Genomic DNA, 18,703 nt, shown 5'->3' with positions numbered 1-18,703 from the left:
GATGGAGATAGAGTGAAGCGTATCATCACGTGATACTTCGCCAACGGGAAGCCTTGCTCGGGCAGATTTTTTTGGTTTTACTTTACCCCTGAAAAACCCCGTCTCGCGGCGGGTTTGACGGCTTGCGGAATGTCGTATATGGGATGCGTAATTGGCCTGATGGATGTTTCGAAAATGGGTAGTGCGATAGAAAAAGGGATGTGCTGCTGCCCATGAAATGATTGATGAATGATAGACAAAATGGACTGAATTCAGGCACCTGTTGTCAATTTGAGCTTGAGGGGGAAAAGGCGGTTTAGAGGATAGCTAGGTAGAGCTGAGCAATTTCTACATAAATACCCCCGAACCGACGACTGGCGAAGCGTTTGCATCTTGATCCATTATAAAAATTCAAAAAATCAAAAAAATCAAGGGGGTCAGCTCAATTCCATTCATTCCGAAATTTACTGACGAGCTGAACAAGCCCCAATCGACCAATCTGTTGTATACATACTTCATACATACAAAAAATAAAACATCTTTCAAATCTCCGAATCATATTCCCCTTTCTCATTGACAATTTAGATTAGACAGAAACGCAAAAGGACTTGTAGTCTGTTTGTCAGGCGCACGATACATCTAAAGAGGGCCCAAAAATATAGATATAACAATAAAAAGGGTATCATCAGCTTCTTGAAACCTGGCAAAGCATATCGGATGGTTTCCTCGCGTATATTTAGGAATTCGAACGAGAACAAGAGCCTATTCCAAGTACTGTTGACAAAACAGAAAGAAAAGAAGCCTAGGGGCAGGAGAGGCGGTTCATGGAAGCTGCAAGCACATATGCAAGGCAGAGAGAATCTTTTGCCAAAGAAAAGAAAGGAAAAGGAAACCCCAAAAGATGATAGCGAACCAAAGTCTTTTTTTTTTTTTTTTTTTTTTTTTTTGCGTGTGCTCTCATTGCCATCGACCAAGCACCTATTTTTCATGAGGCTGGGAGGCGGCTGGAGAATTTTGAGTAAGGAGTACAGCCGTTAACAGTATCGTACAACAACCAGAGAGAAACAAAAACAGATGCATCTCAAACAGGAAGAGCGAGATATATGATATGATATGAGAAGGGGAAAGGAAATGAAGTTGAAGGGGAAAGAGAAAGAAGAAATGTAGAGGTAATGTACAGGATGTAGACCAGCATTAAGGGTGGTTATTTTGCGGTAGTTAATGTAGCATGGAGGGAAGATGTGGTAGATAGATAGATAGATAGGTAGCTGGATTTTTTAGGTAGCTGGATTTTTTGTGTCTTTGTTCCGCGTTTTGTTTTCTTTTGTCCCCACGTTCCAAGCTTCAAATTCTCTCGGCGAGCTTCAGACTGGTACTGGCGTGTCGCATAAATGCTTGTTTTGTTTTGAATAAAAGAAAATAATCACCCCAAAAGGGAAAAGAGTGTGGACGGGACGGCGCGGACGGTTTCGTTGCTTGGGTATTGGTTTTTCGTGATTAGGACTTTCTACTTATTTCTGCCTGGGTTTTGGACCTTTTCCTTTCTGGTCTTTTGTTCGATATGGCGGAAGTGATATATTATACAAGTATCGGTATTTAGAGTAAAATGGTAGTGGTGGTAGTTGGGCGGGGGGCCATACTTTCGCTTCGGAGGACAGGGCATATTTTATATCGAGCGCGGCTAGTGAACAAGAGCGGCGAGTGGGTAAAGTCTTGTGTACACGGCTTTGTATGCGAATGAAAGGAGGTGAGATGGGTTCCATTATTGCTGAGCGGCGATATAAAGCGGTGATGAATCTATCCGGAGTGGAGGATATGCATGTATGTGTGGCATATGGAGTCGCGGAGCAGAATGTTAGATATTAACGGGAGAATGGAGATTTGGTAGCGTTGGTAAGGTCATCCTGTTAAGTCAATTCTGAGTGAGTATTTGAATTTGAGTACCTAACGGAGAGGGAAGGAGGAGGGGGAGGGGGGAAGGAAAATAGCGACAAAGAGAGAATGGGGCTAACCATGTGGTTACACATCGCGACGAAGAGGTCGAAGAAGAGTTTCCCTCCAACCTCCATTTCCATCTGCATGGTTCCACTTCGCTTGAATGTCGATCTGCTGCGGATGATCAAGGCAAGATAGTGTGCACGGAGCTTGGAGTCGTTGTCTGGAGTGTTTGCATAGGCAAAGCGAGCACTGGAGAGTATCGTGCTGCATTGCACTGCAACTTGAAGCCCCTGTTTCCGCAAAGCAAGTCGTTTCAGATCATCCAGGCCATATTTTTCGGCAGCACAGCTGTTTGAAAACGGAATCGTCATTAGCCGACAATTCAATTCATTAGGCAGAGGATTTGCACAGATAGATTTGAGGTATAGGTGACGACGGGGGAGACAAACTAGACAGCAGTATCCTTTAAGATGACAGCCCCATCAACCTGGTTAATAATGGTTGAATCTGAAGCCTGCTGACTCGATGGATTCCCCACATTCTCTAGTTCCCACGAGTCTCGACGTTTATTGTGTATCAGGCGCGGGTAATAATCGCCCTTGTAAAGGTACTCGAGGATGGAGGAGAGGATTTCTGGTTGTTCGTCGGGCAGATTGATTCTTTTGCCATGGGATTCGAGGAATTGGCCTCGACAGCAAGTGGCAAAGAAAGGCGAGATACACAGGACATCCTCGTGGGCAGCAAAGAGCCGTTGGTCGGGACCCACGCAGAGGGTTATAATAGCAGAAGTAAGGTTGCTAAGTCGGAAGAGAAAAAAATGGCACAAGTCAGCAAAAGGAAGCATATCTAGAAGCCTTCATGTCTGTCGACTTACGGGCCAACTGGAGGGCTCTCTGGTTTACGAGATGCCTTTTCTGCTCTTCTGGTGCTTGATGTTGCAGGATCTCTGAAGGACCTCTTTGACCGGGAAGCGGATTTACCAGCTCGATATTTGGAAGAAAAGCTCTCTGTCTGGCTTTGAGACGACCGTTTGGAAAACATGATGTCCAGGACTTCAGGTGGATGGCCGTTAAGTCCTTTCGATCCCTTAAAAAGGTTAATCAATTTGGCCCGTTTCTCGTTCCCAGGCAAACACAGTATGAGCTTGGGGGGTAGGCCAATTAAGTATAAGAGCAAGTCCTTATATGGGTAAAGAAACGTTGGAGTTCCGCAGACTTTAGATTGATATCTGCTTTTTATATTGCCTGAGGGCATCAATGGAAGGTAGTGGAAGTGAAAGAAAGCGAAAGAAAGTAAGCAAAGGAACTGAATATTTCCTTCCAGCCGGAAGGGGAGCACCAGCCGCCCTTAAGTACCGGATACCAGGAGGATGATATAGTACAGGTACGGAGTCGTACAGAGTAAGATAGTGATAGCTAGCAGCCACTAGGCAGCGCCCACCGAGCAGCACCAGCAGCAGCAGCACAGCGAAAAAGGAACCAGGGCCGGGAAATGAGCAGCATCCACAAGCAGCAGCAGCAGCAGACGCAGCCGAGGGCCGTGCTGCAACCAGACTCTGCTGTGTAATTCCATTTCCATTTCCACTTCCACTTCCATTTCTGCTGGTTATTCTTCCTCCGGTTGAAGCTGGATATGGATATTGATACGAGTCTAATATTCCTTCCTCGTCTGGAGGCCTCGATGCAGGCAGGGGGCGACGCGGCTTGCAACTAGGGCTACGTGTAAAGTGGTTACGCGACCTCAGGTGACTCACACGAAGTCATGTGCCGCCCTAGCACCCGGATTCGGCCAATCAGAAGTCAGGACACAGCACCACGGCCGGGGTAACGCTGGTAACGCTGGGAATTATCGTTACTGGATGCGGATGTGATGGATCAGATCAGACATCGTCCGGCAATAATGCAGAGATTATTATTTCTTCCTCCCCTCTGAGTACCTTGCAATGACTTAGCGGTCATCGGCCTGGAGCTAGTGCAGGGGAACCACCCTACTGGATCCTATCCGTGGTGCGGAGAACTGTGTGGATGGGCAAGACACACACGCCTCCAAAATGGGACTGAGCATCCAGAGGGCCAGAGCTGGGATGCGAACCGGAGCAATTGAGCAACGAACGGGGAGTGGAGAAATGGGAAGGTCAACGCAGGAACAGTTTCTACTCCGTACTCCCACCCGCTTCATTTGCCACTCTACATAACCCAGCATGCAACATGCACTGTGGATGGAATCGAGATATGGCTCTTGGACAGCTTCAAAATTGGAGGCTAACCCTCCCGCTAAACCCCCAGGAAAAGTCAAAACAGAAAATCTGAAACCAAATTCCAGAAAATATGGGCTACAGGGGTGATCGTCTTGGCCTGCAGCTCTCCTCCCCCCTCGAACTACGCAGTGCGCAGCAAGCAGAAAAAATGTCCCCGAGATAAAGCAAGATGAAGAGTCACTGAACCTCCGTCCGGACATCCCTTGGATTTCATATTGTTATTAACAGGGTAGCTTGCAAGCATGATACTATAACAAGGATCATTCCTCTTCCCCACTGTCATTTGAAAGGCAGGATGTCGCGTGGCAACAAACGACTGAATTTTTTGAAAAAAAAAAAAAAGCGAAGGAATCTACAGAAAAAAAAGAAACAATTCCATCACAGGCTGCTTTAAACAGAACACAATTACATTCCTGCTAACTATTTAGGCATGGCGATCAAAAACAAGAACAAAAAGAAATGGGCCAGTGAACCTTCAATTGAGGAAGGAGGAATAAATGAAATTCGATGTCAACCCTCCTGCAACAGAAAAGACAAACGAACTTGATTTGCTCGGTATGTCTCCAGTTAGAAATCGATTGCTACAGTCCAGCATCTTGCTTGTGTAGACTTTTTGCTGCCTGGTGCAAGGACAAATCGCCGCCTGACTGTTGCCTTGGTGGATGCCATATCAACTGAGAATCCAAAACTGCATGTCAGGTTCAAGGTCGACCTGCAGTATGGCATTCCATTATTGAATTGATCGTGACTTTTCATGCGAATTTGAATTCTATCATACATATGCTCTATCCATCTATCAAAGATAAGCAACCATACATATATGCACATCCCAGACCGTGCACAAGAACCACGCAAGAGAAACAATATCCTTAGTCCCTCTCCTACCTACCCGAATACTCAGTCCAACCTACTCAGACCGGGTCACGCTCCTCAAATTCCCAAAACTCAACACATCCCCAATCCGCTTCGCCCCCGTAAACAACATGCACAATCTATCAACCCCACACCCCCACCCGCCCGTCGGTGGCAACCCCCACTGCAACGCTTGCAGGTAATTCTCATCCATTTTCCCCTCCGCCTCCACCGCCGGGACCTGAAACCCAAGCTGGATCTCAAACTTCCGCCTCTGCTCAAACGGTGAGTTCTCTTCTTCATACATATTGACCACCTCCCGCTGGTCAATGAAGAGCTCCGCCCGTGCTGCCACGGTCTGCCCGCATGTGGGGTGCGTGAATGACTTCGAGAGTGGTGAGAGGCATTCCGGGTGGTTGATGATGAAGGTTGGGTCTCTGCACTGCGGCTCGAGGTAGATGGCGCTTAGTCTGTCGAGGAGGCGGGGAAGGTTGGGGTTTGTCGGGAGCGGATGGCTGAGTTGCTCGAAGAGCTGGATGACTGTTTTGGTTGCTTCTTCTGTAGGGGTGGTGGTAAAGTCCGGTAGCTTGTGGCACATTGCCGTTTCGAGATCTGGGATGAAGTCGAGACGGCGGAAGGGGGCTGCGAAACTAGTTGCGGTCGGGGAGAGGGTTTCTAATGTTTCGTTTAGATGGCGGATGTGTCGGTCAAGGCCCGTGAAGAAAGACTCGGTCAGGGTTATTAAGGTTTCCAGGTCGGCGAATGCGTGGTAGAATTCACAGGTTGTGAATTCCGGGTTGTGGGTTTTATCCAGCCCTGTGAAATTGTTTCAGCTAGAATTCTCGATTTCTTTTCTTGTGTCCCCCCTCTTCCCCCCTCTTCCCCCCCTCTTTTGAGCCACAGAAGAGCATGCTAGGATAAGCTGGACGAGGGCTTACCTTCATTGCGAAATGATGGGCCAATCTCGAAGACCTTATCGAATCCGCCAACAACCAGGCGCTTGAGCCATAGCTCAGGGGCAATCCTCAACGAAAGTGGTCGGTCAGGGAATTCAGTTGCGGATGTTTGGAACGGTCTGGCAACCGCGCCGCCGGCCACAGATGCTAATATCGGTGTCTCCACTTCCATGAAAGACCTGTCCAAGAAAAAAATGCGTATGTATTGAATGATAGATGACCGAGCTCGAAGGATATCAGCTGCGGTGGGGGAGGATAGTAACTGAACGTGCCGGTCATATGGCGAGGATTCTTGATCTTTCATACGGAGCGGGACATCGTGAAGACAAGGTGTGATGAGCTTGGGGAGTTGGGATGCGGCCACGGAGAGCTCTCTACGGCTTGTTCGATGGGGGTGTCCGATGACCGCTATTTTACCGGAAAACGCAAGGTTTTAAAGTGTTAATGCAAAATATAAAATCTCTCTTTTCTCGATGGTACGGCAATACATCATACAGGGTATAAAGATGACCTACAGAAAACATCCCCGCGCCGTAGTAGATGGTAGAATTGCTTGAACTTCTCCGGCGTCACTCCCATACCGTCCAGATGTCTCTGATTGCACAGCACTTGCACCTTCCGGCCATTCTGTACAAGGTCAAGAAATATCAATTTGCTCCCCGCAATCCGTGCCGACTGTATTCTACCTAATCATCAAGTTGTGAGCACAGCCAATGCCTCCATATTTTGCTTCTTCTGTTTTTGTAGAAAAATCACACCCCCAAAACCCATGCGACATACCATATATAACCACATAGTCCTGCTCTGCAGTTTCGTTTGGCTTTAGGTAATCGTACTTGGAGTGGAACTCGTCGCTGCTGACTGACCGCTTGTCGACGGCCATTCGGGGATATGGTTCATGGTAAACATTTCTGATTTCTGTGATTCTGCTTTCCCAACCCTTTCTATCAAGGCTGTGGGTGGCCGGGCCAGTAGGTGTGTTCGTTGACGACCAGCGGACCAGTTGGCAGTCCTGTGGTTTCGTCGTTGTTACACTCGGAGAGGACGGAAGGTGTGCGCGGGTTAATCTAGAAAAAAAATGCAGGGTTGTAGTTGATTAGCATGTTGAAGTGATCCAGACGGTACATTGAATAGGTAAAGCGGGGAGTAATTTGCATTGCATATTCTCAGAATGGATGTACATTGTTCTGATTCCTCTGGCTTTAGAGAGGGTGAGAAGGAACATGCCTCTAGTAAGTAGTTATGATCTCTAGCGGTTATGTAAAAGTAGTATCTCGGCGTTGCGCACTCTTGGAGATTGGAAATGACTTTTCGAAAAAAAAAACGGAGCTGTATAGTACCTTGCAAATGGCCTATCCAGGCTCAACTGGGATGCCCATCGAGAGCAGGAAATCCGCATCTGCTCAGCGGAAAATAGCACTCACAAAGTGTGAGATTCAACGGTTAGGGAATCGAATGAATGAGAGCTGTCTCTACTAGCAATGAAGATGGGTTCTCTGAATGCCGCGGATTGTTTGCAGTGGTGAAGCTTCCCGATGCGGTTAGACCTGGCAGATGGAATTTGTCGTTCAACTTCACCTATAAACTCCGTGCAGCATACATCGTGTAGACGATAGAGATGGAAGAGCACTGAGATGGCATAATTTATTCATTCCTTCATTTTTTCTTAACAATAATATAAGTACTTTCAATCTCCACGAAAAACTTGAAGGTTTGTGCTCCCGTTGACGCCTGGTCATGTGACCTCCAACAAAATCCGTCATGAAGCTCCTCAAATATCAATGCATACTAGCAGTATATTTAGATCATTCTACGGAGAGCCCTTCCGATTGCAAACCCCAATCCCAATCTCTGCTTTCTCACATAACCCATATCAACCCGCTCCAGCTGGACATTCCCTTATCTCACGACCCGATATCCTCACACCCGCTGAACCAGTCAAGATGTCGTTCCTATTTGGAGGCCAACCGAAATTATCTTCGGAGGAGAAAATCAGCAGGGCAGAGCTAGAGGTAGAGATGGTCACAGATATGATGACCCGGTAAGTTACATATTCTTAGCAAAATGCACCCTATAAAAACAACAAAACAACCTTCCCGCCCGCCCCGGCGAGCGGAAGCTCCTTTTTTTCAGTCTCCGTCCCTATACATTGCAACCCCCACTTATATAAAAAGATATCCCACCAAAAAGGAAACAAAAATAGAAGGCAATCTGCTAACACATGTATTTTTCCCCCCCGTTCCATTACATCAGCCTCTCAAGCGCCTGTATGAAAAAGTGCATTCCACCCGACTACCGTGAAGGGGACCTGAACAAGGGCGAATCCGTCTGCCTCGACCGCTGCGTCGCCAAGTTCTTCGAAGTCAACATGAAGGTCTCAGAGAAAATGCAGCAGATGCAAGGACAGGCCATGGGTGGCCAGCAGGGCGGCAGTGGATTCGGGGTGTAAGAAAGGACTCAAATAGTCTGATATGGGAGAGCGCGAGGTCGGGGTCCGGGTCCCGTCCCAGGCTACGGGACGGGATAGGAATGACATACATGCAGGAATGATGATAGCGGATTCATCGGGTGGGACCTCCTGTCCCCTCATTTCTCTCTTCGTTTACCATCCTTGTTTGACTCCCACTCTTTGACGCATCGGTATATAAAATGCGGGTTTCATGTCATGGGGGAGACAGGGTTTTCCTCGGTTTAAGGAGCTGGTTAGATAAGAGGAAACGGAATCAATTACGAGTTAAGCGTGGGGAAGGATGCAATTGTCCTGTATGGGCTCATCTTTTCGTTTTTCTTATGTTCTTCGTTCCAGCGTCAGTGTGGTAGGCCGTTAAGCCGGCTACGGAGATGGAAAGAGTTTTGCTTCACTTGTTTTACGTTGTACTGTGTCTCATCTGATCATGCATGTTTGTGAACCTATAGGGCTGGCGGATTTTCTTTTGTATTTTTATTGGGACATACATTAATATATTGTGACCTTTTTTTTGTTCAATAGAATATTCTAAAACTTACTTTTCACAACCCTATGTTTGTAGGCGGGCAGACAGATGTGGTTCGGTGTTTTTCTGTTTGATGAGACATTTTCTTTGATTTCCTATGCTTGTTTCTAGATAAAAAAACGCCTTGCTATGTAGGAATTAAATATATGTAGAGTACATGTGTATGTGCATGATACAATCAAACATGGAATAACACGCTCTAGCGATATGCATATGGAGTATTCTATCAAAAGAAGTGAGAGGTAAAAAGGGGAAATTAGAATATGTACCTCCCAAAGCCAAGGGACCAGAAACATCGAATAGAAAAAATTCCAACCGACTTGAATCGATTATTATCAAGCGACCCATTCAGCGTCCAAGGAGCCCACTACCCCAACTAAACCACGACTCCTTCGCCTTCTGCGTTTCATCCTTGACTAGGTCCCGAACCCTATTTTCGATCCCAACGATATGCCGCTCGTAATCATTCAGTCCCACCTCCACCTCTTCGATCCTTGACTGCAACGCATTAAGCTCGTAGTCAAGCTTCGCACCCAGCAGCTCGACTTTCTTAGAGCTCTCCATGAGAGTCGAGCCTTCAACCGCAACCAGATCAGTGGTATGCACTTGCAACGCGCGAAAGTCCTCGATCTTCTCATGGTAGACAGTGTTAAGCTCGTCAAGCCGTGCCTGGGCACGTGCATCTATGAACTCAACCGCGGAAACCTGTTTCTCAACCCAGGGCGCTATCGCCGAGCGTAAAGCCTGAATCTTACAGCCATAGTATTGCACGTCGGATGCGAAGATGTCCTCCCACAACATCGCATCTGCGGGTGTCATTTTTTTTGTGTCGGGTCTTGCTGCCCAATCTGCGACATTTTCCCAGCAAAGGATCGTATCTTCTACAGCGCTGAAAGACAGGTGGCGAGGCCAACGGGAATTACGTTGATCCTCCGAGGATTCGGTAGGAAGTATACAATGGCTTCGTGGCCGTCGAAGGGGTATGTTGGTGGGTAGGGTGGCTCCCTTTGCCTCTGGTAATGCATCAACGTTGTCGAGCGCAGCTTTTTCTTCTCCTGTGGATACCTCAGCTTCCTCGCTGGGTTCTGATTCACTAGTAGTTGAATGCTCGTCATTAGATAAAGGTCCCCCATTTGCTTTAGGGAAGATAGAATTGGGAGCCGGTGGCTTTTCATTCGGTGGCGGTTCACGTGGGGTTTGGGTGGCATCGTCTCGATTTTCGGGGTATGCGGATGGCAGTTGTTCGGTATCCGGCAAATCATCATTCTGAGTTTGCGTGGACGGCGATCCGAAATAGTAGTCCCTGTTTGACTGAGCACCTAACTCATTTTCAAATTCCGGCCCATCCCTAGACCGTTTGTGATGGTGGGACCGGAGACCAGGCAGCCCAACGGCGTCCCTGAACCGACCAAATCCTGCACGGGCATCTGATACTTTGCCAGTGACGGAGCGTTTTATAGCACCCTTTAATTGCGGCTCCCTATCATCCAAAAAGGTACCTGGAAACTCAATCGGTCTTCCAGAATATTCAGTTTCGAGACTATGGCGACCAGAAGTCTGATCAGATGCAGCATCCCTTTTTCTACTAGTCCATTTATATCCACCGCGGTCATCATTCGTAAAAACCATCGAATCGTCGCCGGTAGCATGGCGGAAAATATCGCTTCCAGTTTTGCGTGGCTTCCCATGCCAGAGCCATTTCGGCCGTTCGCCACTAACCAACTGAACAAATCGGTCCATGTCAATGGTTTCAATTTCCGCGATACCAGCTTTGGCACGTCCTGCAACCATTCCAATGACCATCTCGCCGCCTTTGCCTCCTAACTCTGCAACAGTAGATTTTACTGCGCGAGGAACATTCCAGCCATCACCACTGGCGACCTTTGTAGTGACCCGATGAAGTCGATCCAGAGTCTGTCGGTCGAGTCTGCGAGTTCTATCAAGTTTCTGGGATTTCTGAAAGCTCTCTATTCCTCGTTTTAAAGTCGCCACATCAAAAACGTCCTTGGAAACTGGAGCACCATATGCATGAAGACGGTTCCTCGCCCCCATCACCGTCCCAAGTAAGGCAGACACCGTCGTTGGACCTAGGATTCCATCGCTTGGCTCGATGTTGAAAAAGTCGGTTCCAATATCAGTCCACCAGTCGTTTATAGCTTTCTCTGTCACGTCACAGAGTAAACCATCCGCGTACTCAGGGGCGAGCTTATCAAAAATCATCAGCGCCATCTGGCATTGCTTTACCAGCTCCATGACTGCCGAATATAACGGCACCCGTTCGCTCGTCCTGTACAATTGGTGAAATTTGGCTTGCGTAGCGGCACTAGGCTGTTTGAGATTCATACCAGCTCGTCCCGAACATCCAAGGCGTTTCAAATTCTCGTTCACAACGAAATCTTCTCTATGTCTCTTCACATCGCCATGAGGTACGAGAATTACAGTCAATGCAGAGGGGAAACTGCTCAGATTCGTCACCATCAAAATACCAAGCGGAGTTTCTCGTTTTCGCGAATGAAATTGGGCAACAGCATCGAAGTAAACTTTCAATCGGGGGGACCACGCATTTTCATCCGTTGGAATACTAAGTACAGCTACTATCGCAGTGTTTGAAGGATCGCCCGTGTATGTGTTGATGACGAAGGTAGGATGGACCCTTGAGCACGCCCATTGCTCAACAATGTAGATTTCATAGCACGTCAAGGTACGTCGCCGGTCCAACACTATTGTAGACGGGTCCTCCTCCAGGTATCGAAAAGCAACAGGGTCTGTAAAAACGAACCTCTGATGACCCTGCTTAGGCGAATCATATTTGACTTCGGTATGAGGAGGTGTCGAATAACCTCTACCAACGCTCCTTTCATCGGGTCGAGGACTAACAGCCTGTGGGGAAAAGGCACCAGGGTCGCTGGGATAGGCCATGGCAGCTTGTGAACAGAATATGAACTAACGCGATATGCTAGGTCCCTTTTGCTAATAGATATATTAAATGATCAGTGGAACAAAATTTTGCCTTTGGAGCTTGTTGGATTGGTCAAGTGGTGTTGTACTGTACCTCTGTTGTATCTGGAATGGCTTTGGCAGGCCAGGACTGAGCGAAATAGGAACCGTCCGCCAAAAAGGCCATTATCGATTTGATGGAGGATAACACAGTCTGTGGCTAAACATGTGAATCCTCAGAAGCTGTGGTTAGTCCGTGAGAACCAAATGCAACAATAATTGGCCCTGTTGGTGGTGTTGTAGTGTAGCTCAAGCACCGACGTCACATGTGGCTGACGTTGTCACCAGACCGGGAGGACTAATTTTTGTCCGTGAAATGTTGCGGTAATACAATACAGGCGCGGTAAATATGCAGTACGCCACATCGACAAGCCGCCTAACTTAGGGGCCAGACTCAACGCCAACAACAAGCGTCCATTCCACAACTGTAACGAGAAACCATCATCTACGGAGGGCATCCGTGCAACATTACTTTCCAACTCCCAATTCATCAATAACAGGGACAAGAGATGCGGACATTACTGAGCACTCTACGTAAATTCACGCCCGTTCAATATCAGCCAGTTTCCATTATCTCTTGAATACTAACTAGTAGTTTGATAATACCTAAAACACATTACGAACCGGTGTTCCTGAATTATCCGTCCTCGATGAACACAGAGTGTCAAAGACCACAAGAGCTGACAGCAAAGAAACCAAAGTTTTGAAACTTGTTTATCACTGCCAGCGCCACAATCGCAGCCCAAAAAGTCTACAAATCTATCTGGCCCAGCAGCAATGCCAGGCATTCCAAATTGTCATGCAATCAATGCCTGACAAATCAGTTGACAGAGCGTGAGGCAAGCTCATCTCGATCTCTCATCAACTCCATATCTATCTCTCATCTTCAAATGCTGAAAAACAAAGACAATCCATATTGAGGGCACGGATGGTGGTCTAGTAAACTTTTCTGCGCTATGTGAGAGCTGGGATGATAGATGACTATAAATCCATTTTGCACATGGTAATTTCTCACAGCGCAATGTCATGATTATGACTGCTAAAAAATGGCGGGGTAAAGACTGTTTTTGGGCTGGGATGGAGCAGACTGATACCCAGAGTATTGGAATCAATAGAGTACTTTCGGAAGACCCTGGGATACGTGATTACTATCTATATCTCAAAGCACGTTATACGTTATTCACTTCAAGTATATGTAGGGTTATCATAGCGATGGGAAGGAGGAATGTCTTGGACCAGCCGCTATATGTCCTTTTGCGGCATTGGAGATCAACTAGATGTTCTGTACAATGGGCATTTCGATAAGATATTTCACTGCGAGCAAGTGATAGCGTTCGGCCCAGCCGCTATATGTCCTTTTGCGGCATTGGAGATCAACTAGATGTTCTGTACAATGGGCATTTCGATAAGATATTTCACTGCGAGCAAGTGATAGCGTTCGGCCCAGCCGGTCGCGGGAAAGATAGATAAAAAAGGCATTTCCGAGATGTCAGTGTCCAGGCTTTTTGAGGGAATCAATGTGACGGAACCACTCAAATCTACTAACAACAGGCACCACAAGTTAATAATAAATATCGAATAGGCCAGGCGTGGTATCCCACAACATAAATAGATATTAGACTGGAGTGCGTGTAGGATACAGACAGCTCTGGAGATATTACAGCTTTATGTCGAAAAAGCGAGTAGTATTGGAAGGATAGCGGTTCACCTGACTCCATTATTACGTATCGTATGTTACATGCGCAGGTGAGAGTCACTCCAACCACCAAACGTACTTGCTCACCTGCTGCATCAACTGCCCATGATCACTCCACGCCACCATACACCATACAAAACACTGAAAGAGAAGAAATAAGCATAAGGAAACCCATTCTTCTTGGAACTGGTTTATCTGGTGCGAATTCAATTTTCTGATCTCGAAACCGGAGCTGGAGCCTCGCGATATGTCTGCCATACCCCAACACCGGTAGACCTCTGACCAGGCGTTATTCGTTGGTTTCCCCACCACGCCAGCAGCAAAAATGGATTTACTCCAGAAGGAATATCAACGACTTTGGAAGCGAGCTCACAGCGGGAAAAGCATCAAAGATGTGCAGGCCACAATTGACCTGCTCCAAGAAGCAAGAAACACCATTGCCAAGAGTGAGTGGCTCCTCGTGCTAAACACATTGCCCGAAATCGATAGCAATATGCAAGGCCTACGGGAAAGGGGTTCACCATTTTAAAAAGATTTATACTAATGTCTTATCTGTTTAGATCCCAGTTCAGCGCCCATCACTTTGGCAAAGCTACAAAATCCCGTCAAGTCTTCCTTCGATGCAACCAACGAGAGTCTCAAAGACGCCCATAGCGGTCTTAACAAATATACCAAGGCTTTGGACAAGGTAAGATCACAACATGTGAATAGGCAATCTGTGAAAATACTGTGCACATGGAAATGGTTCAAGGAGTATTAAATTTTTATTGTCTTCCTTTATAGCTCTTTAAAGACAAGCCTCTTCCCTATGACGCTCTTTCAGCACAGCCCGCACTGGTGAACAGAGCTATTGCCATGCACCTACTTCGGGAGGGCCAGTTTTCCGTCGCATCTACATTTTTATCAGAAGTAGCCAAAAATCCAACTCCCGCACAACCCGCTCCTGAGCAACCTGATTCTGACTCTTTCGAAATTCTCATGGAGATGGAGCAAATGAAATCGGGAGATATCACGAAGCAGTTTGTTCTCATGTATCAAATCCTTCATGAGTTAAAAGAAGAACGAAACTTAGTACCAGCCATACAGTGGGCCTCTCATCATCGACATCAGTTAGAAGCAAGGGGGAGCAATCTAGAGTTTGAATTGTGCAAGTTGCAGTTCGTGTGGTTATTCCATGGAGGCAAAAATCCGCAAACACCGATGACAGTTGGCCGGCAACTGGCCTTGCAGTATGCCAGGAAAGAGTTCTCAGCTTTCCAGAGCAGGCACCTACCGGAAATCCAACAATTGATGGGGGCTATGGCATTTTGCCCTAATCTCGCAGACTCCCCGTATAGAAACATTTTTAACAATCCTTCTTCCTGGGATGATGTAGCACGTTCCTTCACCTGCGAATTCTGCTCTTTGCTGGGCCTAGCAGCAGAATCTCCCCTATACATAGCAGCTACGGCTGGTGCGATTGCCCTCCCTACGCTACTCAAGCTACAAACCATTATGAAAGAAAAACGTACGGAATGGACATCTCAAAACGAACTTCCAGTAAGAAAAACAAGTCCCTCCATATTACCTCATTGTTTCTTCCCCCCAGCTTCTACTCTCCTACATGCCCACCACTAATTAAAATGCAGGTCGAAATCCCCCTCCCACCATCATACCAATTCCATTCTATCTTCGTCTGCCCCGTCTCGAAAGAGCAAACCACCGACGAAAACCCGCCCATGATGATGCCCTGCGGCCACGTCATTGCGCAAGAGTCCCTCATGAGACTCAGCAAGGGCTCCAGATTTAAATGCCCGTACTGCCCGAACGAAAGCCATCCAAAGGACGCCCAGAAATTGTTTTTGTAGTTCCTAAAGAAAAGAAATAACACTAACATGACGTTGAAATTTCCCATTTGATTTGGCTTTATTATTTTTTTATTTTATTTTTATTTTATTTCTTTTATCTAACTTGTATACATCGCATCTCCCTGGGCGTATACGGCGTTTTTCCCTCCAACTTTGCCTATTCAAGCTGGCTTTTACAAGTATCCTTTGCGGTGTCACCTTTTATAGCGGCGCATGGAGTTGGGAGGGGGACCAGAGACCGAGTGTTAAGGGATAGGACAAACAGTCTATCAAAGACAGGGCAATCTATGCTGGCTGGAGCAATGAAACGCATACCAATTATTTTTACCACTCGTACTCACCTACCTCTCTTCACCCCCTCCCTATTTTTTTTGGGCTTCCTTTCTTCTTCGTTTTACAATTTTGGAATCAAAATGATTTCCTTGCGTCTCTGCTCTGCGTTATTCTTATTCTTTATGTCGGTCGATAGCTCAATCTGATATCGTATCGTCTTAGATAAATCGAGTTTCCCGGCAATAGCTAAAATATCCTATCGCCTTCCCCTTCTTCACCCATTCGTCTGTGATATTATGTATAGAAATTTTTATAAAACAGAAGAAGAAAAGTAGAAACGAGTTTCATTTTGGTAATATCTTTAGCTAGCTAGAATCAATATGTATAACTATTTTTTGTTTAGAAGAAACAAACAAAAATTATTCATGTTTTCTTCTAATTCTTTTTTGTTTTTAAGAAAAAAAGGGGGCGTTATGTTACTTAATCATCCATCCACCGCGGTCTTCAATGAGACAAAGAATGCTATGATTAATAAATCATGGAATTTACCGGGAAGTGTAGCCGGCGAATTAAAGTTCTCCAAAGGTCCGCTCGCGGAAAATAGGAACAAAAAAAAAAAAACATTAAGGGAAAGAGGAAGCATTGCTAAAACAAGTAAATAAAAGGAAATGTTTTTCCCATCCTCCTTTACCGTTCTCCGTACTCCGTATAAAAGCAAACATAGGCAAAACGTATCCGCGATGAATAACGAACAGCACAATCAACCAACCCACCCCATTAGCGCCGCGCTGTAGGAATCAAGTGTCAAGCATGAAGAATAACGTGGCCGCGTCACATGAAACAAAAAAAAAAAAAAAAAAAAAAGAAGAAGAAGAAGAACAATAGAAAGGAAGGGAGAAAGACCATAAAATTCCTCGCATACCTCCCAACCCCTTTCACCTCTTGTGGCCTCCCGCTCCGCACTCAACCCCACTTATCTACTTCAGCCTTGAACTGGCATCAAGATTCTGAATGGCCTTCCACTCCTCCACCTCCCTCTCCGTCGGCCGCCTCTCCTCCCCCTGGTACCGAATCGGAGTCTGGCCCGGGATCCTCCGCAATCTAAACCGATGCAACATGGTCTGCGAATCCAGCAACTCCACACCGTCAATCTCATAGAGCCCATCGTACCGGAAACCAGCAACAGGGCGGTACGGGTTAATCTTCGGCAGTTTCGAGCTGCGCAGGACGCGGATGGGGTTCCGTTTCGCCTGGGATTCGATGAGCAGGTTCGTCCCCGCGGAGATGTGGCCGTCCTTGCCGCGCGTGCCGCAGTAAGAGATGGTGTCTCCCTGGTCGATGTCCGGGTATCCTTTCCCCGCCGAACTGAGGATGATAGACACGGCGCCGATCTTGTCGCGGCCGGAGATGCCTGCTTCTATCTCACCGTGAGCGCCGTCGCGGATCGTGGTGATCTGCAACGGGAACCATTGGCCGTTGAGCAGCCCGTTGTCGCCCACGACAATGCTGTCCCGTTTGAATTTGTAGCTGGAGTCTAGTCTGCGGGCGGTCCGGACACGGTCCCCGGAGATGATGCCGCGTAGTAAACTGGGGTCGAAGTCTCCACTTTTCCAGCGGAGGAGGATCGCTTCGCAATCCAACTTGATGTCCCAGGGGACGGCGCTGCTAGTACTGTGGACAATGGCTGGAAGGCCGGTGGTGGGGTCCATGAATTTTTCAAGGACGGAAGGTAAAGCTGTGTCGATGTCGTAGAATTGGAGTTGTTGGACGCGTCCTCGCATTCGTTTAAAGATGCCAGGGCGCTCGATTTCCGGGGCGATGGATGCGCTTTTGAAGAGCGTCAGGAGTGAGAGAACGTCATCGGCTGATCTTTGGAGACGGCCTCTTTCTTTCATTGAGATGTAGCGGAAGCTGGGATTGGAGGCGTTAGTTGCGCTTTTTGGTTATCTGAACGTGATACATTTGTAAAAAACGCGTTGAAAAAGCAGGACAAAGGGGGGGGGGGGGGGGCATGGGGAGCTGTATACTCACGTCTGCGATTCGCGGGCGGGCTTTGGGCCTGTATGTTTGTGTTTGCGTTTGGGGATGGGAAGCCCTGGGGCAATGCGACAGTCCAGCACGCCATCCCTCGCAGCCCTCGGGCAATCCCGCGAGACGGCGCAGGTGCATTTGCAAGGATCTACAGTAGGTCTTTTTCTTTTTGAAACAGAGTTATCTGCAGGTGGTTGTGGGGTGAGTGGTTGATCCACGCGCTCAGGAGTGTCTTCGACGGCAGACCTTGAAACGGACGGGGTTTGCCCTGTCAACAAGGTACCGTCAACCACATCCGTAGTTCCGGGGGCTCTGGAAGCCACCGTCTCAATCGCAGAGGGCATACTGTTGGACTGCTCCTGTTTGAGTTCATTGAAACGCGCCGCGAACTTCTCAGCGAACGAGGGGATCGCAGGAGAGATCCCGTGCGTTTCCTGGGGCTCTGGCTTCACGTAGGAGGAGTCCATTGCAATCCAGAATCGCGAGAGAAAGACAAAGAAAAAGGAAAAGAGAAGAACTTGAAAGAATTGAAGTGCGTATACAGCTTTAATGCGTCGACGCAGACAAAAGGTAGAGGATGAAGGTGGGAAATGTGAGACTTGAAACGTATGTATGGCCTCTGGTGATATGTAGATGAGCGGACTCGGACCGGGAGAATGAAACGCAGTCACGAGAATGGAGTCTGAGAGAGTCCTCTCATTGAATAAGCTGTCTCGACCTGGCGAAAACAGAGCAGATGCCAGAGCTGCAGCGACTGTTCAGTGCTCTGCGTCTGCAGGTCGAGTTGATGCGGGAGCGTTGGAAACCGACCAGAGTTGCTTGTTTAGTTATTATTAATAATAATAACTGCAGTGCTGGGTAGCCAGTCACAGCAGCGGCAGAAG

General features: G+C 47.4%; 7 protein-coding genes across 7 annotated transcripts; 3 read left to right on the top strand and 4 right to left on the bottom strand.

The window, feature by feature from the left end:
- Nucleotides 1-1,841: 1,841 nt before the first annotated feature.
- HCBG_00787 (uncharacterized protein) lies at nt 1,842-2,958 on the bottom strand (the record flags this gene model as incomplete). Its single annotated transcript, XM_045427837.1, has 4 exons — nt 1,842-1,883; nt 1,992-2,265; nt 2,367-2,714; nt 2,792-2,958. The coding sequence occupies 4 exons, from the start codon at nt 2,956-2,958 to the stop codon at nt 1,842-1,844; spliced, it is 831 nt and encodes a 276-aa protein (XP_045291812.1).
- Nucleotides 2,959-3,173: 215 nt separating this feature from the next.
- HCBG_00786 (uncharacterized protein) lies at nt 3,174-3,560 on the top strand (the record flags this gene model as incomplete). The annotated part of the gene is made up of 3 exons (XM_045427836.1): nt 3,174-3,209; nt 3,241-3,300; nt 3,333-3,560. The coding sequence occupies 3 exons, from the start codon at nt 3,174-3,176 to the stop codon at nt 3,558-3,560; spliced, it is 324 nt and encodes a 107-aa protein (XP_045291811.1).
- A 1,521-nt stretch (nt 3,561-5,081) lies between these two features.
- On the bottom strand, nt 5,082-7,623 carry HCBG_00785 (lysyl-tRNA synthetase; the record flags this gene model as incomplete). The annotated part of the gene is made up of 5 exons (XM_045427835.1): nt 5,082-5,842; nt 5,965-6,390; nt 6,763-7,049; nt 7,407-7,529; nt 7,583-7,623. 5 exons carry the CDS (start codon nt 7,621-7,623, stop codon nt 5,082-5,084), a joined length of 1,638 nt encoding a protein of 545 aa, XP_045291810.1.
- A 302-nt stretch (nt 7,624-7,925) lies between these two features.
- HCBG_00784 (mitochondrial import inner membrane translocase subunit tim10) lies at nt 7,926-8,431 on the top strand (the record flags this gene model as incomplete). Its single annotated transcript, XM_045427834.1, has 2 exons — nt 7,926-8,023; nt 8,245-8,431. The coding sequence occupies 2 exons, from the start codon at nt 7,926-7,928 to the stop codon at nt 8,429-8,431; spliced, it is 285 nt and encodes a 94-aa protein (XP_045291809.1).
- An 892-nt stretch (nt 8,432-9,323) lies between these two features.
- HCBG_00783 (uncharacterized protein) lies at nt 9,324-11,894 on the bottom strand (the record flags this gene model as incomplete). The annotated part of the gene is made up of 1 exon (XM_045427833.1): nt 9,324-11,894. One exon carries the CDS (start codon nt 11,892-11,894, stop codon nt 9,324-9,326), a length of 2,571 nt encoding a protein of 856 aa, XP_045291808.1.
- Nucleotides 11,895-13,889: 1,995 nt separating this feature from the next.
- HCBG_00782 (RMND5A protein) lies at nt 13,890-15,946 on the top strand (the record flags this gene model as incomplete). Its single annotated transcript, XM_045427832.1, has 4 exons — nt 13,890-14,114; nt 14,229-14,356; nt 14,452-15,207; nt 15,297-15,946. The coding sequence occupies 4 exons, from the start codon at nt 13,994-13,996 to the stop codon at nt 15,513-15,515; spliced, it is 1,224 nt and encodes a 407-aa protein (XP_045291807.1).
- An 819-nt stretch (nt 15,947-16,765) lies between these two features.
- Nucleotides 16,766-18,286, bottom strand: HCBG_00781 (uncharacterized protein; the record flags this gene model as incomplete). Its single annotated transcript, XM_045427831.1, has 2 exons — nt 16,766-17,699; nt 17,820-18,286. The coding sequence occupies 2 exons, from the start codon at nt 18,284-18,286 to the stop codon at nt 16,766-16,768; spliced, it is 1,401 nt and encodes a 466-aa protein (XP_045291806.1).
- Between the last annotated feature and the right edge of the window lie 417 nt (nt 18,287-18,703).

The sequence above is a fragment of the Histoplasma capsulatum genome, assembly GCF_000150115.1.
Source record: "Histoplasma capsulatum G186AR genomic scaffold supercont2.1, whole genome shotgun sequence".
Classification (NCBI taxonomy): domain Eukaryota; kingdom Fungi; phylum Ascomycota; class Eurotiomycetes; order Onygenales; family Ajellomycetaceae; genus Histoplasma; species Histoplasma capsulatum.
The sequence above is the reverse complement of the archived record's forward strand: the minus strand, read 5'-3'. Positions and strand labels throughout refer to the sequence as shown.